The 24,601-nt window shown below is 57.0% G+C and overlaps 8 protein-coding genes across 8 annotated transcripts; 5 read left to right on the top strand and 3 right to left on the bottom strand.

Annotated features, from left to right (window-relative positions):
* Positions 1-2,135: 2,135 nt before the first annotated feature.
* LY79DRAFT_544808 (uncharacterized protein) lies at positions 2,136-2,999 on the top strand. Its single transcript, XM_060557138.1, has one exon. The coding sequence runs from the start codon at positions 2,549-2,551 to the stop codon at positions 2,789-2,791; it is 243 nt and encodes an 80-aa protein (XP_060417319.1). The 5' UTR covers positions 2,136-2,548; the 3' UTR covers positions 2,792-2,999.
* Positions 3,000-4,558: 1,559 nt separating this feature from the next.
* Positions 4,559-7,939, top strand: LY79DRAFT_701478 (OPT oligopeptide transporter). The gene is made up of 2 exons (XM_060564925.1): positions 4,559-6,950; positions 7,005-7,939. The coding sequence occupies exons 1-2, from the start codon at positions 4,741-4,743 to the stop codon at positions 7,906-7,908; spliced, it is 3,114 nt and encodes a 1,037-aa protein (XP_060417320.1). The 5' UTR covers positions 4,559-4,740; the 3' UTR covers positions 7,909-7,939.
* Positions 7,940-9,001: 1,062 nt separating this feature from the next.
* LY79DRAFT_588114 (acetyltransferase) lies at positions 9,002-9,637 on the top strand (the record flags this gene model as incomplete). Its single annotated transcript, XM_060560872.1, has 1 exon — positions 9,002-9,637. One exon carries the CDS (start codon positions 9,002-9,004, stop codon positions 9,635-9,637), a length of 636 nt encoding a protein of 211 aa, XP_060417321.1.
* Positions 9,638-9,843: 206 nt separating this feature from the next.
* LY79DRAFT_509770 (uncharacterized protein) lies at positions 9,844-11,433 on the bottom strand (the record flags this gene model as incomplete). The annotated part of the gene is made up of 1 exon (XM_060554088.1): positions 9,844-11,433. The coding sequence occupies one exon, from the start codon at positions 11,431-11,433 to the stop codon at positions 9,844-9,846; it is 1,590 nt and encodes a 529-aa protein (XP_060417322.1).
* A 4,288-nt stretch (positions 11,434-15,721) lies between these two features.
* LY79DRAFT_667445 (apses transcription factor Xbp1) lies at positions 15,722-17,200 on the top strand (the record flags this gene model as incomplete). Its single annotated transcript, XM_060563376.1, has 4 exons — positions 15,722-16,010; positions 16,065-16,180; positions 16,232-16,316; positions 16,368-17,200. The coding sequence occupies 4 exons, from the start codon at positions 15,722-15,724 to the stop codon at positions 17,198-17,200; spliced, it is 1,323 nt and encodes a 440-aa protein (XP_060417323.1).
* A 543-nt stretch (positions 17,201-17,743) lies between these two features.
* Positions 17,744-19,503, bottom strand: LY79DRAFT_588117 (uncharacterized protein; the record flags this gene model as incomplete). Its single annotated transcript, XM_060560873.1, has 3 exons — positions 17,744-18,915; position 19,385; positions 19,477-19,503. The coding sequence occupies 3 exons, from the start codon at positions 19,501-19,503 to the stop codon at positions 17,744-17,746; spliced, it is 1,200 nt and encodes a 399-aa protein (XP_060417324.1).
* A 409-nt stretch (positions 19,504-19,912) lies between these two features.
* On the bottom strand, positions 19,913-21,634 carry LY79DRAFT_509565 (major facilitator superfamily transporter; the record flags this gene model as incomplete). The annotated part of the gene is made up of 3 exons (XM_060554066.1): positions 19,913-21,054; positions 21,124-21,489; positions 21,565-21,634. The coding sequence occupies 3 exons, from the start codon at positions 21,632-21,634 to the stop codon at positions 19,913-19,915; spliced, it is 1,578 nt and encodes a 525-aa protein (XP_060417325.1).
* A 2,150-nt stretch (positions 21,635-23,784) lies between these two features.
* LY79DRAFT_544827 (uncharacterized protein) lies at positions 23,785-24,599 on the top strand. The gene has a single exon (XM_060557139.1). The coding sequence runs from the start codon at positions 23,972-23,974 to the stop codon at positions 24,518-24,520; it is 549 nt and encodes a 182-aa protein (XP_060417326.1). The 5' UTR covers positions 23,785-23,971; the 3' UTR covers positions 24,521-24,599.
* Positions 24,600-24,601: the final 2 nt, after the last annotated feature.

Here is a 24,601-nt window from a genome sequence, read left to right on the forward strand (position 1 = left end):
TTAGCTGCAGATTAGGGAACAAGTATGCCGATTGGCTGTATGCCAGCTTGTCAGTAGAATCGTTCCTCATCCTGAGTACAAGTAGAAAGTCTCACTGCTTCGCTCTCTGTCGAGAAGAGACATCCTGATTATCATGCTGAGTAGGTTGCACGCCTAGATGGGCTCCAATACCCGGACCTGTTCAGTTTTATCACCTGGTTTGTGGAGCTATTCGTGACCGACAGCGGCCACATCATGGCAATGAAGAGCGACATAGGTGGGCAACCATGGCTCTTAATGGCAATTGATGACGGTCGACGGTTTCTAGGAGGAAATATTGGAAGCTTATTAAAACCTAAGTGAAAGTGTGTCTCAAGTGGGTGGGGTTTGCTAGAGTAAGTTCCGACTTGATTGTGTGTAGTCTGTAGTGAAAAGACTACTGTTGTATGTTTTTTGCTCCTTTTAAAGAAACATGTCTCTTACAATATAATCATCTTACCAACTGGAATCACCACATACGACCATACCTACTGGAGAACTCGGGATCCCGTCCGCTCTCCCATAGATAAGCCAGTGAGGGCCGGATTAGTAGTTGGGTCGGTGACGACCAGCGAATACCTGGTGTTGTATGTTTTTGGTCCCTAACCTTTTTATAAGGTCTTTCCCATCCGTCTGCCGAAACCGTGTTTTGCTACCGTTTTCTAACCTAGATTATGCCCTGCCCCCTCCCCCCCCTCCCTACCCGGCTTACCATTATCATTCTCCTTTTATATCTTCATTGTGTTCCCCAGAAGCTATGTTGAATGCGACAACAATTCCAAGTGATGAAAACAATAGCCCGGTTCTTCTCCAAGGCTCTCAGAAGACCTGCATCAAACCAAGGGGATCAATGGCTTGAGAAGAAGGGCGGAAGAACTATGTCACTCCTATGGCCTCCAAGGTTATTCTCGATGGGCTCATTGAAGTCTGACACCTCTCTTGTGTAACACCAACTGATGCAAATCTCAGCTATTATCGCAGCCCAGTACCAGGATTCATTAAAGGGGTTTCCGTTTCCATTTTCGACTGAGGAAGTTTCAGATTCACTGATATAGAAAAAACCAATTGGAGGAATAATGAGACGAGTCGGTCCGTAATGAGCGTTGGACAGTTCGTAGCATCGGCAAACAGCTTGGGGCCCAACATATCGATTCGTCATTTCGTCTTGAACCTAATAACAGTACTGGTGTACGACCGTCCAAGATGTTCGTCGCGTGAGTCAGCAACACTTGAACTCATGCCCAACGGCTATCTCAAAGTTCTTTTTATAGCGTACCGACGTTTACTCCGGTCTAGCTATTGATAATAATTTAGAGAAAGAACGCAAGAAGCTGGTGCTATGGTAAAAGAGCCCCATACTCAGAGCCAGCCTTTTGAGCCTAAAAGGTACGAGACGTACGGGCAGACTTGATCCAGCTACATCAGGACTTGACCGAACCGAGTAGTTTAGTCCCGATATCTCAGAAAGACATGGAATAATGCTTTAATGCAAACAGGGATACTGGAAATTGAAGCATAGTCTAAAAGTCCCGGGAATAGACTCTTCAAGACAGTCGTGTCGAGTGCCCCAAGCAGAGCACCACAGGGTGGACAGACCGGGTCCCTCGACGACCACGCGGCTACTGGAACCTCCATGCCGGGCATCCGCACACAGGTTAGGTGGTGTCAAGGAGACAAGACCCAAGACTCGCCCCCAAAAGAGCCCGGCTTGTGATGTTGCTTCTTCGAGTTGAAGATGAGATGTCGAGCATCCTCGGGGCAGGAAGATGATCTGGGAGCGTCTCACATGTCGGCATTTAACCCCGGCATCAGCCTCATCATACCCGTCCTTATGAAACATTCACCCACGCAGCGTTTCCCTTACGGGTAGGTAGACGATGAGATGGACGCCGCCGTCACGAACGTCTTGAAAGGGATTCCCCCCTCAGACGGCACTGTCATCCAGCCCTTGGAAGACTCCAAATTATGCGGGCCTCTGCATGCTGAGTAATACTACTCCGTATAGGTAACGTAGCCAAAAGCGGCAGGCAGCGGTGGACCATACATGAAGCTTGGATGGGCACTTAAAGCGGGAGATTGTCCTGAAAGAACGATCCCCATCGCACAATCTGGATCGCCAGCCATTGTATTGCCGGTTGCCCAATCCCGAGGTCGGTATTACCAACCAGCAACTTACCGACCCGCTGGGAGACAGAGTGTCAGCGGTGGATGGCCCCACATGGGCCAGCCACCATCATGTCAATGTTGGTGCAAAACCCAGCTATGCGGGGCTCGAGATATCGTGTAACATGTCGCCTGCACCTCGACGATGGTTAGATGATGGTTCAAGTCCCGGACCGGTTACAGGGAGCCACGTAAAGGTGGCGCTTCTGTCAGAAGCATTGAAGGTGCGTCAAGCACAAGAGAAATGGTGCATCAAGGCTTGGAGTGTTGCGCAGCTAACATGCGGGGTACGTCCGGTGTGTGGGAAGTTGACAGCGGAAGCGGTCAAGGTGCCTAGGCATAAGCAGTGAGATGGTACTGATGGAGAATGTCGATTACAGTGTCAGTGGTGCATATTCCATGGCTGTCTTCCGTGGTTGGATATGTTTCACTGGCCAATGGCTTCTCAGCCATTGACCAGTCACCGCCGGATGGGATTGGGTATGTAAGCCGGCACGCGTTGGACTTCTATTGGACCGGTCGAATCGCCACAGGTACGGATAGAGCGAAGAGGAAAAAGAATCGGGGGGGACGGGCAGGGTTCATGCATGGTTCGGTGCTGAGGCATTGAGATGGCAGATTTGAACAACAGATGGGATATCCGCTCTAAGCGCAACACGGGGTCGGGTGTGTTTTGATTTCGATAGCAAACGCCTTGGAAGTTCAAAAGAAAGCACAAAGGGAACCAGGACAGGGCAGCGAGGGCGGGATCTGTTGCATATCTGGCAGAGACTGGAAAACTGGGACGTCAGCCTCCCAGTCCCACCAGCAGCAGGGAAATAGGGTCCATGCGTGCAGCGACTTGCGTTGTCAACTTGTCATGCGCAGCCGGGACGGATCTTGTCAAGTGGCTGGCGGCGGACGTGTGACTCGACCGTTCGCTTCGAGATGCGCTGGTGGTCTGGTCCGACCTGTGATAAGGAGGAGATGGCAGACGACAGAAAACGGCCACCTGGACCATCTATCTGGTACCGAGGCCGTTCTTGTGAAAAGCAGAAGCGCACCCGCGAACACGGTGGAGCAGCCGGTAAAGATTTCCCTCAACATGGACGGAAAGGTACGTCTACGTACACTGCGGTCTACCTGCGAAGAAGCAGCGGAAGAAGCAAGTGGCAGGCTGCAAGCTGATCGATGGCTGCCGCGCTGAAGCAACACGGGCAGCAGGAAGGAGCTTGGCACGGCCCTTCTTCCTGTAGCGAGTGTATGATCTGCGCGTCCAATGGAGAATGAATGCAACAGGACACACATATCTAATCAGATCTTGTAGCTACCTGCCCACGTTCTTTCTTTGTCCAGTCAGTCGTCCCTGCCTTTCGTTCCAGCCTTCCTTTTGTTACTCTCGTCCTCGGGAAGTGTTGCACTTTCCCCTCCGCACCAAACGGGAGGCGCCTCACCTTTCCACCCACTCTTCAGTACTTGCCTGCATACCCAACTACCTTGGTATACCTAACTATGCAGGTATAGTATCTACACGAGGTAGGTACTGCCAGGTACGTAACTGCCCGCGCATGTATGGATACATGTACGTCCCTCGACGACTCCCAGGTCACGCACGGGCTTGGCAGGTTCCATCAACGGATAGGGCCGACCGGGACGGCGATTCAGAGACGGCTTAGCCAAATATTCGTTATTTGGCAATACAAATATCCGTACGGATACTGGCTGGCAAATGGAGAACGAGGGACCAGGTATTCTTATACCGAATTACCCTTGGTCTCAGTGGTCAGTGAGTGGTGCCATCCCGCTCTGTTCCGCCCAACCCCGCGCAGAGATCTGCGAACTGCCGAAGAAATCAAGTTTACCGGACTGCGCGAAATAGGAATGCGGGCTTGGTCATGAAAAGGAAAAGGAAAAAGGAAAAAAAAAAGGAAGAAGAAAAAGGGGGGAGGGGAAGGAAAAAGGAAGAAGAACAGCCTGAGATCCCTCGGGAAACTCTCGCAGACACCACACCGGACACAGGCCCCTTCTGGGAAGCTAAACCCCAATCCATTCGGTTCGGGTCTTTTAACTCTTTTCTCTCTCTTCCTTCTTCTGTTCTCCCGCCTCCAGCGCAGCAAGGGATCCCGGCTACACGCTTTCAACGACGTGTATACCGTACCATCCGCGTTCGTCACCACCCGTCACCCTCCGACACCAATGTCGTGTTGCTACCTAGCTCCCGCTCCCTGGAGTGTCCCCGCCAGTCTGGTTCCCACCCGAGTACATTAGCGTCTCGTCACTCGTACCTACCTAATACCTAGTTTAGCGGCCACATCGCATACATTGAATCATACCCACCCGCCACCCAACTCGGACGACAGCCACCCCCACCTACCTAGGAACTAGGGTAGTGTAACTGACCTGACTGCCATGTCCGACTCATCAGTCCAAACGAACCACAACAGCCAGTCCATTCAAGTCTCCAAGAGAGTCCGCGGTCCACAGTCCACCCACACTACTATTCTTGCTGCCCCTGTCGCCTCCTGTTTCCACCCCGTCGCTTCCTTCTTCCTACCTGTCTGCGCCGACTAGCGAACAGCCATGAGCCTTAGGAAGGCACCTGGCCACAAAAGCAAGCCTGCGGCGTCTTTCCCTCCCGACCCTGACGCCGATACGGTTGCTTTGGCCCTAGAACCTCTGCCTCTTCTTGCACCTGCAGCCGGTTCCACAAACGATAGCCCTGCCGCTGCCGCTGCCGCTGCCGCTCCCGAAGCCGAAGCTGAAGCTGACGCTGCCGATCCTTGGACTCCATCGTCATCCGACCAAATCGCCTTCGACCCATATAACACGACACACCACCCTCGATCTCGCCTTTCCACTCTGCGAAGCCGTCCCTCTGCCCTCTCCTACACCTCCACCACCGCTGGCGAACATGGTGACGATACGACCGATCCGACCCCAACATCTCCCGCCCCACAACTAGACGACGGCCCCATGCCCTCGAAACCATCCCTCTTGCGCTCCGCGCCCAACGACGCCCCCTCCTACGGCGCCGTCTCGCAAGACCCGAGTCGCAATGTCTCGCCCACCGGTAGCGATTCGAGGACGGGGAACGCGCACCCGCTCCGATACGTCTCCGACACCTCCAAATCCACTTCTTCGAGGTACTCTGGCGCCTCGAGAAGAGAGAGTTCCCGCCTCTCCGAGGACCTCGATGCCGCCGCCTTGGCTACCGGCTTGGAGGGTCGCTTCGGAGTCACCCAAGCTCCCGTGACGACCAACATGCTCGAGGATGCCAAATCCGACGCAGCCGAGGACGAGGCAGAATACGACGACTACACGGGGAGCGAGCCTGATGACGACCCCGTCGACGACTCGCCCCACGAAGTCATCCGCGCATCAGTGCCGCCGACGGACGATGTCACCTTGTCCATCAACACCCCGAGGATGTGGGCACTGTCGTTTCTGTTCTCGGTTCTAGGCTCTTCTACCAACTTGTTCTTTTCGTTACGATACCCCAGCGTCGCCATTACGCCCGTCATCGCCTTGTTGCTCGTCCACCCCCTTGGCCTCGTGTGGGACTACGCCCTCAAACGCCGGGACGATCCCCCCGAGGAATTCTTGGATGGCGTTCTTCTTTCCGGAGGCGCAGATGACCGCTCGCCCCCGAAACGGTCTCTGGCACGGCTGCGCAGATGGCTTGCGCAAGGCCGGTGGAATGAGAAGGAGCACACCTGCGTCTACGTCAGCAGCAATGTGTCGTTCGGATTTGCTTTCGCGACCGATGTCATTGTCGAGCAGTCCAAATTCTACCACCAGGAAGCCACCATTCCCTATCAGGTCCTCCTCACTCTGTCGACTCAGACCCTGGGCTACGCCTTTGCAGGCTTGACGCGCCGGTTTCTGGTGCGCCCTAGCGGCATGATCTGGCCCGGCACTCTGATGTCGGCTGCCATGTTCGGTACGCTCCACAAGGAAGAGAACAGGATCGCGGATGGTTGGAGGATTTCGAGGTGGAAGTTTTTCTACCTAGTCTGGTTTGGCGGCTTCGCCTTCTACTTCCTTCCAGGTCTCCTGATGCCCTGCCTCAGTTACTTCAACGTCATCACCTGGTTGGCGCCCAAGAATGTCGTTGTTGCCAACCTCTTTGGCGTTGTTTCTGGGCTCGGACTTTTCCCGTTGACCTTCGACTGGGCGCAAATCACGTACATCGGCTCGCCCCTGTTGGTGCCTTTCTGGGCTGCAGTGAACGTCATTGGCGGTCTTGTGATCGTTATGTGGCTCATCGCGCCCATCGCCTACTACGCCAACGTCTTTTACTCGTCGTACATGCCCATTCTGTCATCAGCCGTCTTCGACAACAAGGGCCAGGTCTACGACGTCAGCAAGATCCTGACCTCGGACTTTCTCTTCGACAGGGAGGCGTACAGCAAGTACAGTCGAGTGTTTCTGCCCATCACATACGTCTTGAGTTATGGCGTGCAATTTGCTGCTTTGGCAGCACTTCTAACACACACAGCCTGCTGGCATGGCAAGGACATGTGGCAGACGTGGAAAACGGCCCTCGCAGAAGCTCGCAACGAGGGTCAGGCAGTCTACAAGCCCGTGGCGGCGAGTTCCGAGTTTATTGCGCCCCGGTCATCATTCAGCAGTAGTCGAGGCATTTCGACGCCCACGTCCAACCTCGAAGGCATGATGTTTCGCGAGGACGTCCACTGTCGGCTTATGAAGCGGTACAAGGACGCACCACTGTCATGGTACCTGACGACGTTTGTCACGATGCTCGCGGTGGGCATTTTCGTCGTCGAGTAGTAAGTGAAGCCCCGTCTGCCAGAACGTGTCGAAATGCAAGGCTGACGGTACAGCTACCCGATCCACCTCCCGTGGTACGGCTTGCTCATGTCACTAGGCATTTGTGCCATCTTCTTCATCCCGAACGGCATCGTTATGGCGGTCACGAACCAGCACAGCAGCATTTACCTGATCTGTCAGCTCATTTGCGGCGCTGTGTTCCCAGGTCGCCCGATCGCAAACATGGTGTTTGTGACGTACGGGTACATCTCGTCCGCGCAGGGGATCAAATTTGCCTCGGATCTCAAACTTGGCCATTACATGAAGATCCCTCCGCGGATCATGTTCTCGGTCCAGATGGTGGCCACGATGGTGTCGTCCCTCACGCAGATCGGGGTACTCAACTGGATGTTTGCCAACGTCAAAGGTATCTGTACGCCAGAGGCCGTCAACGGATTCACGTGCCCCATTGCGCGGGTACACTTCAACGGCTCTATTCTGTGGGGTGTGGTTGGACCAGGCGAATTCTTCGGGCGGAACGCGACGTATCGTGGCCTTGTGTGGTGCTTCCTCGTCGGCGCCATCGCGCCGATTCCCTTGTGGCTCTACGCCCGTAAGAAGAAGCACAGCATCGTCAGGAAGATCAACCTTCCGGTCGTTTTCGGATCCATGGCCTGGATTCCACCGGCGACGGGACTCAACTTTTCGGTGTGGGCGGTGGTGTGCTACGTGTTCAATTATCTGGTCAAGAGGAAGAGGAGCGCATGGTGGGCAAAGTACACAATGACGATGAGCGCAGCATTAGACTCGAGCCTGGCGTTTGGCATTGTTGTTATCTTCTTTGGTTTCATCTATCCCGGGCACATGAAGGGCTTCAAGTGGTGGGGGACAGAGGTGTACAAGCAGGGCTGCGACTGGCAGGCGTGCTCATACAACACGGTTCCCGAGGGAGGGCATTTCGGCCCGGACTCGTGGTAATGTGTGTGTGTGTGTGTGTGTGTGTGTGTGTTTTACGACAAGAAACGAGACGAAACGAAACTACTTTGACGGCATGGGTGCATAACATACCATACAACTTCTTTGGGTACGGCAAGCAAGCATAGGAAAGGCACACTTTTGGTTCCCGTTGCGGAAATTTAGAGGGATGGTTTTTTTTTTTTTTCCTCCTTTTTTTCTTTCTTTCTTTTTGTTGCCAATGGCTGTTTTGCCATTTACTGGCGGCCCCCCTTGGGCGCCTTTGGATCAGTTATTCACGCACATAGAGCAGACCATAGAGAGATGCAGCACTGCAAAATTGAAATGAGGCCAATTTGGTCGCAATCCGGCGTTGCTGATTCGAGTTGGTTGCGATAAGTTTCTATAGACAAGAGTTCTAGTAAGTCTTGATGTGAGTCACAAAAGCTGGTGGCTTTTTGACGGATTTGGCCTCAATTGATCATCACAGCGATCACCCCGGCACATACAAATACAATGACCGACCTTCCCAAAACGGATGGGTGACTCAAGGTTCCCATTCCGCTGGATGCACGAAATCCTGGTTTGGAGCTCGCGTAAGCTGCTTATGCTAACCCTCCATAGGCCGGTTGTAAGAGACGAGCAGTTGGACCCGCGGCTCTATTGGGACTTTGGTGCGATTGTGGTATGCCCGATGGGTCCCGCCCGGTTTTTCAGGGACCGATACTGTTTGAGACGATATTGGACGATGGAGGAGGAGGAGGAGGAGGAGGAGGAGGAGGAGGAGGGGGATAAGATGGATATAAGAGCTGTCTGGACGCCTTGTCATCTGGATAAGCTGAACCGTCATCCCATCGTGCTGTTTCCACATCCGACGCATCGTAGCAATTTTGGACGATATACCTTGTCAGTTATCTGTCAGGTTATAGTACAAAGCGTCGATAGGCATTTGCGTCTCAACTTTGGAGAACTCAATCACTTCAACGTCAACGCCAGCCACATCATCTCGGGATTTAGAAAAGAAAAAAAAAACATATCAGCCATAGCCCAACCTCCAATCACTTACTTTCCAACAAAGGGCGAAGACAACGGTGAAACAAGAGATCAAACCGCAATCATGCCGACAATACAGGCATCCCACCTCCCGACGCTGCTCCGCTCGCCAACCCACCCGATCCTCCTCCGCACCTTGGAACCCCGCGACGCGGCCGTCATATCGGCCGTGCTCTCGGACCGGGAGAACACCAAGTACGACCCGCACGCCTCGACCATCTCGCCCGAGGTCGCGGCGGGCGTCATCAGCCGGATGCGCGAGAGCGCGGCGGCGCCGACGGTGCTGGACGAGGCGAGCGGGCGGGTCGTCAGCGGACCGGGGCGGGTGAACCTGCTGCTCGTGTACGTCGGGGGGGACGACGAGGGCGTCGGCATCGGGCTCGCGGGGTTCGGCGGCATCGACGAGCGCGAGCGCGAGGGCGGGGGAAAGGTGCGGGTGGGCGACGTGGGCGCCATGGTCAGCCCGGCGTACCGGGGGCGGGGGTTCGCGACGGAGGCGATCCGGCTGGCCGTCGAGTGGGGGTTCACGCGCGTCGAGGACGGCGGCCCGCAGTTTGACCGGATCACGGCGACGATGCTCGAGGCGAACGAGCCGATGGTCGGCCTGATGGAGCGGAAGTTCGGGTGGCAGAGGGTCGCGAGGCCGGGCAAGGAGGGGGAGGTCACCTTCGAGGCCGGGCCCGAGGACTGGAGAAAGTGACAGGAGAGGGTCCGGGGCTATTGAAAGATATACCAGTCTCATTAGGTGCGTACTGCCGACGAGGGCAGTTCCTCAAAGCCTTCTTGCGGCTCTGGTCGTCGAGGATGTTCAGCAGCATGTCATGACAGCGTCGGTGTACAAGAGTTCCGTCACATAGCTCATACCTCGAGGTTTGCAGGATACCTGGTTAATACTCGTAGATTGGTCTACGTTTCCCACACCAATACAATGACGGAATCGAGGTGATCCCCGTCGCCGTCCTCGTCATCAACCTCCCCTTCCATGAATCCCGATGTGCCTCTTCTCTTCACATACGCCTGCCACACCTCGCCCCTTTCCCTGACAACAACAGTATCCAAAAAGTGCCACACGTTCCTTGTGCCCTTCCACGTCACAACATCCTTCCCCCTCTTCTCCTCACTCAGTACGATCCCGTCCCCGAGCGGCATCTCTGCCTCGTGGCCATACTGCATCGGCCCCAAGAGCTCCGCATCGCCCGCCATGGGAACGACGTCGAGGCCGTCGCAGTAGTGCGTGATGGAGTACCCGTTCACGAGGACCCAGCTGTCGCCGAAGTGAAAGCGCTGGAGGAAGCAGGCCTCCCCACAGACGGACGTCACGAGGTGCGCCCGGCTCGGGTTGAAGCCGTGGCGGGACCTGTAGTGGCGGAGGGTCAGCGGCGAGACGCCGATGTCGTAGGTCGAGGCCTGCATGGTGTAGAGCGCGTCGGTGGGCGAGTAGAAGCTCGGGAGGACGTGGAAGGGAAGGTCGGTGTGGCTGCCCACGCAGTCGTGGAGGACGCTGTCCCATCGCGTATAGTTCCCGGTGAAGCCCTCGAGCGGGCGGCAGGGGAGGTGGGAGACGATGAGCGCGGCTGGCGGGGTGAAGAAGACGGCGCCGCCTCCGTGGGTGACCAACGTGTCATCCTCGACGAACCAGTCGGGGCGCTCGCTGGGGAGGCCAAAGTAGTAGGGTCTCGAGGCGTCGAACATTGACAGTCTCGCGACGAGCTGTCCCGGAGTCGGGAAGAAGATGTCGTCGTCGACGAGGCCGAGATACCGCTTCGGCCGCCCCTGCTCGGCCAGCGCTTCGCTGACGTCCAAGAGGACCGTGATCATGTCCAGGTATCTCGAGGTGTTGTCCAAGTTCGTATCCAGCGGTACCACTGTGGCATCGATTCCGGCATCCCGCAGCTTTTGGTATATCTCCCACGCTTGCCTGCTGGTGGCCTGGTGGAGTGTCACGACGATGGTGGCCCCGTTAGGCCCCCGGCCGTCCGTGAGCCATCGCTGCCAGTGTCCGATGAGGGAGTCGCCATCGTACGTGAGGCGACTGTACGATGTGGATACCCCGAACAGTAGGCTGGAGCCATCGACGGCAGCGGGGCCGGGGCTCTCCGGTACGGGAAGCACCCTGGCGACTCCTCCGATCTCCAGACCGAAGTTATCGTCGTCCCAGCGCAGGTTCCGAAACCCGTTGTCTGCAAACCTCTGCTTGATGTGCGTCATGGGAAGCCTCTCGGCGGCCTCTGGTGCCGCCTTGATTCTATGCGAGACCCACGAGATTGTGCGTGTAAGGTTGTTTCCCTCCGCCAACACCCGCAGGTAGTTGGTGTCATGCTCGGTGATCCTGTTGTCCCCCGGCTTGACCAGGGGAACAAGAGGGTCGGTATCGATGATTTCATAGCCATCCTGGCGGCTCCGCACGACTTGGATCAAGATGAACAAGAGGACCAGGAGGAAAGTCGCGGCATGCAAGGCCCTGGCATGGTTATGGTGCCCGTGGGGGGGCTGCATCATGGAGGCGGGGAACGGAACGTCTGCGGTACCCATTGTATTGTTCGCTACCGGGGTTGCGATGAAGCGTCACTTGAATTGGACGGGTAAAGCTTCCATTACGGGGCAGATCCCATCTTTTTGAGCGGATTCATGGGAATGCCGCCCTCGATAAAGGGATGTTGCTCGGAATCCAGTTGGCCTGGGAGGTGAGACACCGCGCATGCCCGTCTGGCGGTACGCGATCACTATGTATGGCGTTTACATGCCAGGCGGAGAGCAACAAGAGCCCCCCCCCCCCTTTTTTTTTTTGCCCCAGAATACCTCTTGAAGCATGTTGAAGATGTAGTTAGGTTTGAGGGTCGTCGAGTTGTCTCGAGAGTTGCAACGCCTGAAATCTATTTGTAGACTTGAGACGCACCTGTCGCGAGTGAATCGCCCCCGCAGGGTCCCTCAAATTATCCTCCCTGATATTGGACGACCAACATTCCCAAGCCCGAGTTTACAGGATGACGGGGGGCAAAGGGATCGGGTCTGGCTTTGAGAAGGAGAGAGGCAAAGGACCGGCAGCGATCTCGGCGAAGCTGTGGTCGAGGAGGCTCTTTGCGGGTCACTCGAGTAACAAATGCTGGCGGCCCGGTGCTGTGGAGGGAGGACGTCTCTGCAGCAACGGTAGTTCATCAAAACCGGCCCGACAGAAACGCTGGATGAGCAGACCAGTTCATCAGACTCATGTGAGAAGAAAAGAGAGGGCGTGCCGCGGAAGAAAACGAGCCCGTGAGTCTCCTTCCGGGTGATTGGGCCAAAACAGAGAGCTTTTGCTTGCTTCTCGACGCCCAAGGGAGGACGACGAGCCGCTCACGTTGAAGAACCAACCGCCTCTTGACTGCCATCCTTGCGTCCATCAAAGTGTGTATGGCTTCTTCACTGGATCCTCGACGAAGACATCCTTCTTTCGTATCACCCGGCCCCTCGTCCAGCATACCTCACTCCCTGCCACTTGCACGCCATCCTTCAGTCCCCCCCCCTCCATCTCGCCCGTCTTACGTTGGACCTCTCGGAGATATTATCAATCATTGCACCCTGTGTTGCTTCACCCCACATGGAGTATTTTTCCTTCCGACGCGGTGCCACGCAGCAGTGGTGCAGCGCCGGCCACGACGAGTTTGCGTCGAGGGAGAACGGTTAAACCATGAGGTATTCCGGTCGCACCGAGTGAGGCAACCGTTGTCGCCTTTTCAGGTCAGTAATACAAGCACAGTTTATTTATCCGCAGGTCGCAGGTCAGTTCTTGATTAAAGTCTCATCGGTCAAAACTTTTGAAATCATTCGTTCTTCCTTGATGGCCACTCGGATGTGCTGGGAACTGCGGTCAAAGCATCCACGACTGGAGTTTGCCCGCGCTGTCCTGAGAACCCCGAGAGCTCAAACGCATCCAGAGGATGGGCCCAACCACCTTGTCATCTCGAAATCGTTGAGGGTGTGCCTTATCCCACCGTTTGGTACGATCATGGCCTGACGCGACTGTGGACTGCCCTTGCCGCGGCCGCCGCAGACGTGACGCTGCCCGTCCGCCCTCGAGCTACACAACCACGATTTGCATCCACGCTGTGCACAACCAGCTTCCGGTTTCTGCATGGCAAAAAGAGCAAAGTCTCCCAGAGTCGATGCGTACAGCCGTTTCTGCATCCATCTTGGCGTCGCACCACGCATGGCGGCCTCGCCACCTCTCTCTCTCTACTGTCACTCGCTGCGGTATCACCGAGACTGTGCATGGCCATCTGAAACCCATGATGGTATCTTCATCACTACTTCTTTCAAGCTTTGTAACCCTCTTGTGCGCGGGGCCCTCTCCGGATCATACAGGTCCAAGTCTGAAGACCTTGGACTGGAAGACGTGACGTAGCATCCAAACCGTGGCGGCGCTGTCACGATCTGGTGGGGTTGAGGCTCACCCTACCGGCATCTCTTATGTTGGGCGAAACATTTTGACAAACGCCTAGTTACCGGTTCCTCCGTCTGCGGCAAGGGTCCGAAAAAGCCAGCTGTCGTCCCTGTCCACACTCAATGCAAAGCGTCAAGGCCATCCTGGCTCGTTGCCTGCCTAGCTCACAAGTTTCGCCGTTTGCAAGAGCCCCCCCTCCCCTCCCTCCCCAGCCAGGGAGCCGCATTCACGATGGTCTCAATGCCTGTTGAAAGTAGCGGTGCGCGGGAGGCCGCAGAAACCCAATGTCTAGCCACTGCCTTGACGAAGCGCTAGCAAGGGGTCGTTGACTCGACCGCGCCCAATGCTGTTCTCCGGATTATGGGCATATATCATGGGATTCGCGACTTGACGCTATTCCTAGCGTCACTTCAGTAACCCGGCCGCGGAGCACTGGAGTTTCCTTGGGTTTGATCCCACACAGACGGTCAAGGTTGGCCCGTGATGAGCTCCAGCACACCCTCCGCATCCTGGTTAACATGACAGCTGGGAGGAGGATTCTACTGCTTGAAACCCCTCAAGGAACGTATCCATCAGCCCACGGGTCGCACCTGATGATAAAGCGGCTTCTCGTGCTCCCTATCGGACATTTTACTCTTGTGCTTGTACGCAGGAAAGCTCGTGGGAAGAAACGAGGGACCGTAGGGTGACAGCTGCAAGCACCCCCTTCAGGGAGAGACAGACAGACGTAAGTCCAAGACCAGGCTTCTCGAACAACCCCAGAATACCTCAGGCATGCTTTGAATTGCCTACGGATATGCACATGGGCCAGCTACAAAGAAACTGACTTGACTTTAGCGGTCTGACGAAAGGCTGGTCGCCATCTTCACCCCTAGTTACCGAAATGGGCTCCAAGGCGGTCGGTCGGTCCCCCCGCCCCCCATGCTGCGTTTGATATGGGGAGGTTATTCAGTCACCGCAGACCACAGATGAACACCGCCCGCATCACCGCCCATTACATCTCATCCCAGAGTCACGGCCACTTGTGCCGAGTCAGGTTGACATTGCGCTGAGATCTTCAATGTATCAGGAGGACCAGCTCTGCTCCACCATCTCAACCAAGCTGCTAGACTCAACGGCCAGATGGCACCTCATGCGGCTACCCGTGAACCCGCTCTGCGAATCACACGCCCCATGCGCGTCCAAACAAGGCGTCTTCTTTCCCTGTTTGGACGCCGCGGGAGTCTCTGCTGTATTTGCTCTCGCAAACTTTGCCCAATGACTGTGCGATTTTCCATCGGGCGCGCTCCGCAGTCCTCTGTGAATCCTCCCCCATCCCCCTTTGCGGAATAATGCGTGCACTGGTGGAATCGGATGAAACTTGCCTAGTCTCGATCTCCGGCCTCCAAGTCGGTCGCGGGGTGTGGGTTGAGTAACCCAGAAGAGTGCGGTCCTCGCATACGACTGGACGGCCAGCCGGTCTGGCCTGGCCTCCTTCTCTGCGAGCCATGACAAATCCAGCAAAGGTGCGGGTAATTCTGTACGGAAGCTTCCCCGGAACCGTTTGGCCTACCCGGTCTTCCAACACCGAAACGACATAAACGGCAACATACGGTCACCGCACAACCTCTGGTCCGTAGCATCATCCTCTCACATCAGATCTCGTGTGTCGTTTCTTGGAGGAAAACATATTAGATCACACCGTCAGTCCACGATCTAGCCGCCTCTCAGGCCCCCCCCCCTCCCCAGTTCCCCCATACCAGTCATCTATCAATTCGTGGCTTCACCTCGATACGGCAAAAGAAAGAGCGGTGGCCGGCCACAAACGGAAGCCGTACCGCTGAGAGGTCGATTCCAAGACACCTCGCGACAAAGAAGACTTCACCGAGAGCACCGACATCCAAGAAAGAGTCCCCGAGCCCCGTACTGGACCGCAGGCTCCGTTGCAGAGCCGGCAACCTTTCCAAGAAAGACGAAAATCTCGAGCCCCCCCACCCCTTATACCTTTGTTCTGGGACAGCTTTGCCAGTGTGCTGCAAGCCAGCAGGTTGCGAGGAGTCAACCCCCGGGACGAAGACATCGGGTGTTTGTCCATTGCCAATGAAAGCCTGCCTCAGCTGATTCTCCTCCCCTCCCCATTACACCTGGTCCCGCTGGTCTTGCAGGACCTGTCTTAAGTCTCCCCCATCCTCTCTCTCCCTTTAGGATCATCGTTCACTGCACTGGTTTATCAGGCTCGTCCCGCACCGCAGCACTGCACCGCTTCCAAGACACCTTCATCCTCTTCCCCACAAACAGCCCGGCAAGATGCTTTCCGTCTCTTCTCTTCTTAACCCGTCGCCCCCTGGGCCGCTTCCTCTCCCTCGGTTCCTCCCAAGTCCTGACATGTCCTCGCCGGGAAGCTGCCACTCGGACAGAGCACCGTCGCCCTACCTGGACCGACCCGTCATCCCGAAGCTCAAGATGTCCAAAGACCCGGCCCCGATGTCCAAATACAAGCCCCGCGGTGTCATCAAATACTATCCCTTTGAGAACATGGACGAAGTTACCCGCCGTGAGGCTCACCGCTTCCTCATTACGCCTTTCGGAAGGATCCAGGAGTCCTGCGCCCACATCCCCTATAACAGCGGCAAGAAGGACTTTTTTGAGAAGACGGGCCGTGAGAGCTTCGAAGGTGCGTCTTCAGAACGCCCGCGGTGGGTTTCATTTGCTGATGAGCTCGGTGCAGTGTTCAAGTACGAGTTCAAGAACCCAGGCGATGACACCGAGTATACCGTCATGTGGGACTACAACGTCGGGCTCGTCCGCATGACTCCGTTTTTCAAATGTTGCAAGTATTCAAAGGTAAGCCCCCTGCCGCGATCGAATCCGAGGGTCCCTGCTCACGCGTTGCAGACGGTGCCGGCCAAAATGTTGAGCCTGAACCCGGGTCTGAAAGACATCACCCACAGTATCACTGGGGGCGCGATAGCGGCGCAAGGTTGGTTTGCACCGGCTCTTGCGGCTAGGACGTGAAAGCTTACTATGTCAGGATATTGGATGCCGTACGAATGTGCCAAGGCAGTGTGTGCCACTTTCTGCTACAACATTGCCGGGGCCCTCATCCCGATCTTTGGCCCGTCCTTCCCGTCGTTGTGCATCCCCCCAGGCTCCCCAGACTACCAGCGGATGGTGATCGATCACCGGATCGTCAAAGACGCCATCAGGGATGCCGACCTTTCGCGAAAGATCCAGCAGCACGCCCTGCCGCCCATCGACCTTGGCCACGCTCCCGGCATCGAGCGTCGACCCGTACGGCCTCTCCGGGACGACAGAAGGCTGCGACTCAACACCCGACTGATGAGCCCTTATAGCGACACCGACACCGAGAGCCACCGCTCCTGCCCGGACTCCGCCTCGAGCAACGGCTCGGACGGCATCGGCTACAGCTACGGATACCACCCGGGACCACCGCGGCACTCCCAGCCGCCGCCGACATCGGGATGGACGGCCACGAACCGGCCGCCCCAGCCGTACCGGCTAGTCGACGAAAGCCACCGCCCGGCGGACCCGTACCTCAGCGCCGTCCCCCGCTGGACCCCCGTGAACAGGCGCACCGTCACGCCTCCTCGGCCGGCCTGGGCGCAGAAGCGCCCCATCGGTGATGATGATGATGATGGCGGCCAGCACGGTAGCAACGCCCTGCGCTGCGCGTCAGATCAGCAGCAGCAGGAGGACGAGTCTGACGCCGAGCTGGCGGAACAGAACGCCGCGCTCGGCCTCATGACGCTCAAGACGGCGCCCCGGAAGGACGTCGGGTCTCCCGGTGACGTCGACGGCCCCGACTCGCACCGCAGCAAGAGGCGGAGGGCCACGTCTGCGTGAGTGAGGGGGCGTCCGGTCGATGGGGGATGGGATGGGATGGTGATGATGACGATGATGGCGGCGGTGGTAATGGCGATGGTAATGGCGATGGTAATGGACGTCTCGGGCGGTCGGATGGAAAACATACTCTAGATTCCTATGCTTGCTCGCGCACTCTTGTTGGTTTTTCCCTCCTCTTGGATGGATATTGAGGAGTTGGGTGTCGGATAATGATTGCGGCTAGACTAGGAAGATCCAGTACTTTGTGATGAGAACTAAAGGGAGCAAGGAGGGCCTCTGTTGTTTCCCTCCCCCCCAGTTTGCGTGGGCGCGATGTTTGGCACACAAAACAGCCGGTTTTCATCTATGACGACGGAGGCAAAGGGGGAAAAAAAATGCAAGAGAGAAAACCACCCACCCAGCTCCCAAGTTTTTGGCCTTCCGTAGCAATCAAAGAAGTATCTTTTTCTTTTCGTCTTCTTCTTCTTCTTCACCTTCTTCACCTTCTTCTCCCCTATCCAACATTTCAGGGACTTATATCCCCAAACGGATACCCTCCGTCCTCTAGCTGCCCCCCCTTTCCGCGGCCTTCTTGAGCTTGAACTCCTCGATCCACCCCTTGGCGCGGGCGGCGGGCACGACGTACACGCGCACGATGCCGTCGACGACCTCGACGCTGCCGCCGCTCAGGATCTTGAGCAGCGTGGCCTTCTTGCCCACCTTGACGAGCCCGCCCGCGGCCGTCTCCATGTAGCACTCGACGCCGTCGGGCGTGTACTCGCCCTTGTCGTCCCACGGCACGGGCAGGATGTACGCGAGGTGGTCGGCGAGGCGCTCCGTCTCGTCGAAGGCCTTGACGAAGTCGCTCTCGAGCTGCAGCGGGTACAGGAGCACGGCGGGGAAGCTGAGGCTGCTCGCCGGGTCGTCCTCGTCCGGCACGAGGCGCATCCGCGCGTCCTCCATCTCGGGCGGCTGCGCCGTCGTCCGCGTGCGGATGCCCCGCGCCGCGAGGGCCGCCCGCAGCAGCGTCTCGCGCCGCTTCTCGCCGGCCTTCCTCTCGGCCTCGCGCCGCGCCCGGGCGTCGGCCAGCTCCGCCGCCTCGACGATGTCCTGCGCCACGGCCCGGAGCGGCTTGTTGTCCGCGTCGAGGGCCAGGCCGCGCGCGCAGGCGTCGTCGGCCTCGGCGACGCGGCCGACCTTGAGCAGCGCGCGCGCCGAGCGGTAGTAGGCCTTGACGTTCTGGGGGTTCAGCCGCAGCGCGAGGCCGCAGTCGGTCCAGCACGACCGGTAGTTGCCCAGCGCGAGGTGGCACGCCGCGCGGTTGACGTAGAGGCTCTCGAGCACGCCGCGCTGCCGGGCGATCTCGTCGGCGTCGTCCTCGACCTCGACGTCCCGCTCCTCGGCGTCGTCGCCCTCGCCGCTCCGGGCCTTCTCCGTGTGGTACGTCTTCTCGCCGTTGGCCCGCCGCCGCTCCTCGAGCGCGAGCACCTCGATGCCCTTGGTGTAGAACTCCTTGGCGTCGGCGTGCATGCCGGCCTTGAAGCACTCGTTGCCGCGCTCTTTGAAGTCCTCGCCGTTCTCCCGCGCCGTGCCCTCGTACGCCAGCGCCTGCAACGCTGCCACGTCGTCGTTGTCCTCGAGCTCCGTCATGAAGAGCGGCGACTTGTTGAGTTCCGCCAGCACCTGGTCCGGCGTCTTGCCGCTGAGGAGGGCGTGTCCTGGGGGCAGGGCGGCGCCTTTTGCGGCGCCGGGGGGCGCTTGGCCCGAGGCTTCGGCGGCCGACGCCGCGGCGATGGCGTCGCGGCGCTCCGTCTCGGCGATCAAGGCGTCGGCCATTTGGTCTGTGATCTCGTCGATTTTCATGTTTGCGATTTGGCCTCGCAAAGTTTTCCCAATCTCCAGGCTTGCGTTGTGCTTCCCTCTCTCTCTCCCTGTGACGTGACGTGGATTGCTTGGCGAGCTTCGCACACCTGGGTGCGAGTTCCGTGTGGCTCTGAGAGATGTTGAGTTGTGTGGACTGTGTGAATGAAAATTTCGGAGATGAGCGAGTTTGTGCGGTTTCCGCGGTGGCGATTTTTATTGGGTAGGTTGTCCCAAATTCTGGAGTTCGTGGAGTAGCCACGAACCTCATGGAGCTAAAATCGTCCAACCTCTCTCAGTCGAGGTGTTGAAGAACGGCTCAAAAAGAATGCCAAGTGTACTTACTCTACCCCATCTACGGGAGTAAATGATAAGTCCTTCATCATTCCATGTTCAGATTGTCACGGCTGTTGACTGGGCATTTCAGAGTACATTACCAACTCATTCATACCAGCTGAGAACATTGTTTGTAGATTGATCATGAGAACTTCAACTCTAATTAAGGCAACTCAACATGCCAAAAGACCAAATGACAGTCGCTGCCGGCGCTTGCTCAATGCATCCAAAAACTGCAGTCTAGTCGTACTCGCTCGTTTACACTCTGCAGCAAGGGATATCTGTGATCTAATCTGCCGCCCGCAAACACTTGATCCCGACCCCAAAATGCCAAACCAGGTCCGTAACGCCCTCATCTGTTTCAGTCCGAATGTCCGAAACAAAACAAGCAAACTCCCCGTCTATTGCCCCTTTTCATTGTTTTTTTTTTGTATCGTAACGTCTTTGTGAACTTTGTTCCACAGTGTGCCTTTCTTTGCGCACTTTGCTTCGATATCTTTCCAGCCATGTTCGTGACACACTCGTTGCATGACACATTCATTCGTCGTCCGAAAACGTCTCCGTGATGGTGACGTTAGACTCGTTCTTGCGCAAGGATGGCTGAGCCTCCTCCTCCGTCACCTCGTACTTGCGCTCACGCCTCACGGAGAAGCACTGGACAGCACCGATTACGGCAACGATAGCACTGCCGTACCATGCCAGGGCGGTGCAGTCGACCCTGCTTCCCAGAGTGTACAACCAGCCGGCGACAGGAGGAGCGATCATGCGGAAGCCAGCAGCGGCACTCGCGGCCAGACCGTTGACCTTGCCCAGAGCTTTGGGCGTGGGAGTGGCCTCCTTGAGCAAGATCAGGAGAAGCGGGTAGAGGATGATGGACAAGATGTTGCGGATGGTCAAGCATAAGTAAATACCGGCGTACAGCAACGAGGCGGGGAGGAAAAGCAGGCTGGGGACCATGACGTATGCGATCGGGTGCAACACGGTGACAATGATGAACAAGCGGTAGACACCCAGTCTCTCGGCGGCGAAGGGGAAGATGACGGCCTGGACGAACAGCGCAATGACGCCGTTGACGGCCATGATCATGCCCACGGCACGGAGCGAAAGGCCAAGACCACCAGGCGTGTAGAATGGGCTCCCCGAGGAAGCAAGGACGGTCATTGGGTTGCCGATGGCGCGATCGTCTTCGAAGAAGATGGGGAGAAGGTGGTCGTATGTCATCGAGTGGTAAGTGAAGATGCAGAGGGCAAGGATCAAGGACATGATGGGCTTGGTGTAGATGTTGCACGGCTGTTCCGTCGTCTTCCCGGAAGCCCCCTGGCTGCGTCCGCGGACGGTTCCGTAGTTGTCGTCTCTCAAGTCAACGGCGGGCCTTTTCATGGCATCCGAAGTCTCCAGCAAGGGAGTCTCCTCAGAGGCGTAGGTGTCGTCGGGGAGGAAGACACGGGGCTGCATGTCCGGGTGAGTTTCCTCGAGCAGGAAGTAGCCCAGGACGATACTGATGAAGAGGAGAGCAGCGCAGACGAGGTTGGGCAGGAGGTACGGGTAGCGGTAAAAGATGCCATCGGCGGGGAACAGCTTGGGGAAGGCGTCGTGGGGGTCGGCAAATGTGCCACCGATGAAGGGGCCGATGATTGTGCCGATGGACCACACGAAGGGCATGACTGAGAATGCGCGGGCTATGGAGAAAGAAGAAAAAAAAAAGTTAATATGAGGTCGAGTCGGAGAAGGAGGGATAGAACTCTTACGCTCGTGCTCAGGCTTGGTGACCAATTCACCGACCATGGTCTGGATGACACCGATGTTGCCGTTGAGGAGGCCACCGATGGCTCTGCCGGCCACGGCGATCCAGATGTTGGAGGCGAAGCCGACCATGACCATGCTGAACATGGTACCGATGCATCCCAGGAGCAGTACGGGTTTTCTTCCGATACGGTCAGAAAGACCGCCCCAGTACATGCCCATCAGGGCCTCGGCGAGGGAGAAGGAGGAGATGAGGAGGCCGGCGTAGAAGGAGGCATCTTCTGCGTTGCCGATCTCGAACCTCTTGACGAGGGGCCAGGCATAGGGGAAAATTGAGGTGAGGGCGATGGGCTCTGCCAGACGGACGATGGCTGAGAAGGGGGGTGTTAGCTATGGGGGCGCGAGACATGGAATGCCGGCAAAAGGGAGTTTGGCATGCAACTCACCCAGAAGAAAGAGCTGTGCTGTGGGGAAGTCGTCCGGGTTGCGAGGGCTTTTCTGCTTGGTTAGGGCCATTGTCTCTCGACTTGGTTCAAGTCTTACGGTGCGACAAATACAATCGACGAGAATTTCTACTGGAACGTAGAAAAGCTTGAAGAATGAAATGTCGGGATGCGTGTACGCTTATACACGTTTCTCGTCTCCTGGCCGGCAGCGCGTGTGACGTATCGCACGAGGGAGAGAGACACAGGAAGGGTATTTGTCCGTATTCAGATAGTTGATATCGAGAGAGAGAGAAAAAAAAGAAGAGGAGGAGGAGGAGGAATGCAGAAATGAACGAAAGCAGGAGGGGGGGGAGGTAAATAATGCTTCTTGGACGTGGATCCGCGAACGATAACGGCGTTTTGAGAGCGGGTAACCAAGCGCTTGCAGAGCGGTCCAGGATGGAGGTACAGCCAGGTTACACCGGAAGTAAAAGAAGAATAGCGGCTGCAAGCGGGAAACACAGCCGGCGAGTGCGGTGGTAGGGTGTGTTGTGAGTTGCTGCTGCTGCTGGTTCTGGTGGGAGGAATGCTTATGACGGGGAGCGGGATGTGTGTTGTGTTATTTATTTTTATTTATTTTTCCAACCCTCGCCTCTCCTCCTGCTTCTGATACGACTTTGACTTACACCGTCCCGTGTGTCGGACCCAGCCCAGCACAGTACAAAGTGCGACCCTCACCTGCAGCGACAGGTGGGGCGCACCCACGGAATTGCGGTTTCCAGACCGACGGCGCCAGAAGGAAAAAGGAGCAAGTCTGGCCGCACGGCGACAGGGAAGAGAAGAGAGGGGAGCAGAGAGCTTCTTCGTCCGTTGTCTGCGGCTACACTGCACGGAGCAGCTCATGCGCAGGGCAGGGACTTGATGGGCTAGGCTAGGGTATGTGTCTATGCGTCTATGCGGTGTTGCGACCGTTGCCAGTATGGGATATACGAATGGATATGCATGGCGCAGGTGGCGCCTGCGGACCATGTGGGTGACGGGGTGTGTGATCTTGCGCTAGTTCAGCAGCCCTCTTTTATTTTTATTTCCTTCCTTTTTTCTTTTTTCTTATCCTTTGCCTTCTTGCAGGCTATGGAGTACCTACAGCGGTATCCATCTACCGTATCGAGCGAGCGAGCGCACGGGCTCCAAGTGCGGGCTAGCAAAGATGCGCTACGGTTCCTTGTCGATGCAGTAGCGCATCTCGGCGGTGGATTGTCGTCGTGTGTCTTTCCTTGGTCTTCCACTCTTCTCTCCCCTCTCTCGCTTCCTCCCTGTCTCCCTGTCTCTCTCTCTCTCTCGCGCGCTCTCGTCTCCGTGTGTGTGTGTGTGTGTGTGTGTGTGTGTGTGCGTGTGTCGTGTGCCACCCTCCCTCTCCTGAAGAAGCCGCCGGCTGTCGGTGATCGGCCTCCCGGATGAAGTACCTAGGGCGAACTGCCTACCTAGACATCCGCGAACGGGTTCGGGCTTCTTTCCCCTCATACCTCCCGTCTTGCCTCCCACCCTCGTTACAACTGACCGTATCACACGCACACCTTTCCAAGGATCGTCCAGAGCTATGCTTGCAGCTAGGGGGGGCATCCCGTGCCTGTCAACCGGCCGCACACACGATCGACCGCCGTCAGTCGCCCTCGCAACATTGGACGATGGCTTGTTTCTCGAAACTACCGCCCAACTCTCAAACCGGCATTTCGACCACACCGAAATGGAGCCGCTTCGCTTCGCTTCACTTCGGTTCCTTCTGCTGCTGGCCACCCTAACATGTCTGCCTACCTCGACCGGCGTCGGTTCCCGTTCCAAGACCTGATGGAAGAAAGCTCCACGGATCGTCAGTTTTGGGCCGGCCCAGAGTTGTTCGTCGCACACGCCTTCTTCTCTATGTCTACGCAGTGAACTTTGCTTGCCCTGTCCGCCGTCGCTCACTTGCTTAGCCAAGTCTTCCCTGCCTCCTTGTCCAATTCATGGCCTAATTCTGTCACGTTGGTTTGTGCTATTGGCTGGCGGCTCCGACACACTTGGGACGGCTGGCTGATTGGGGCTGCGTCGCGCACACTGTGCACCGCTCCAGTTGCGCTAGCGTGCGCCGCATCCTAGTATCCGAGCCCGTTAGTCATTGTTGTTTCTGATTGGACAGGCCATCCAGTATCTCTCCCCATCCTGACTCTGCCAGCTCCAGTCCTTTCTCTCTCTCTCTCTCTCTCCCTCTCCCTCTCCCTCTCCCTCTCTTTTTCTCCACCACCACCCACACACAACGTCGACAACTTAAGGGCCGCCTTGCCACGCGCCACTGCAACTCAGCATACGCACACCTCGGACGAAACGGGATGGATTTTGCTTTACCGTTGGTTTCTTCCGGAACCCCACTTGCTTGGGGAGTGGTGGTGGAAAGATGTCTACGTCGCCTGACGTTGGGCAACCACATCTTTTGTCGCATTTGACGAGGTTCAAGCCCTTCGTCGGCTACTCTGTGCACTGCACTGCCCCTCGACGTTGCGGCCGCGGGAAAGGTGGTGGGGGGGGACGAGCACGACGGCCCCTTTGTACATGTTCAATTTCCCGTTCCAAGGACACTCACTCAGTCGGCTCCTTGGACATCCTTCAGCAGGATGCGGTGTGCGAGGGCCAGAGGGATGACGATGTTGTGGAGCCTAAATCAAGCTTCGGGTCTCCCAAAGCGAATGGGCAACAAGTGAAGCGACAGAGATCCCGAACCCATCTCCGGCGAGGCCAGGCCAAAGCCTGCGCCCGGCTCAATAACCGGGACGCGACCACGGCCCAGCAAGCAGCCAACAAGCATAAGAAAGTGGGCAAGCAGCAGCAGTCGACCAGGATGAGGACAAGGACAAGGTCGTCCATCTACTGTGCATACTATGTAGTGCAACCGACCCCAACGCCGACGTCGGTCGTCCCCGGCTCTGGCCGCTGTGTAGTTAGTTAACGCAACACATGCGTGGTACGTCTAGCCGCCCACCCCCATGCGTGTCTGCTTGCCTTTCCTTGCCTTGCCTTGCCTTGCCGT

The sequence above is a fragment of the Colletotrichum navitas genome, assembly GCF_030913465.1.
Source record: "Colletotrichum navitas strain CBS 125086 chromosome Unknown LY79scaffold_12, whole genome shotgun sequence".
Lineage (NCBI taxonomy): Eukaryota > Fungi > Ascomycota > Sordariomycetes > Glomerellales > Glomerellaceae > Colletotrichum > Colletotrichum navitas.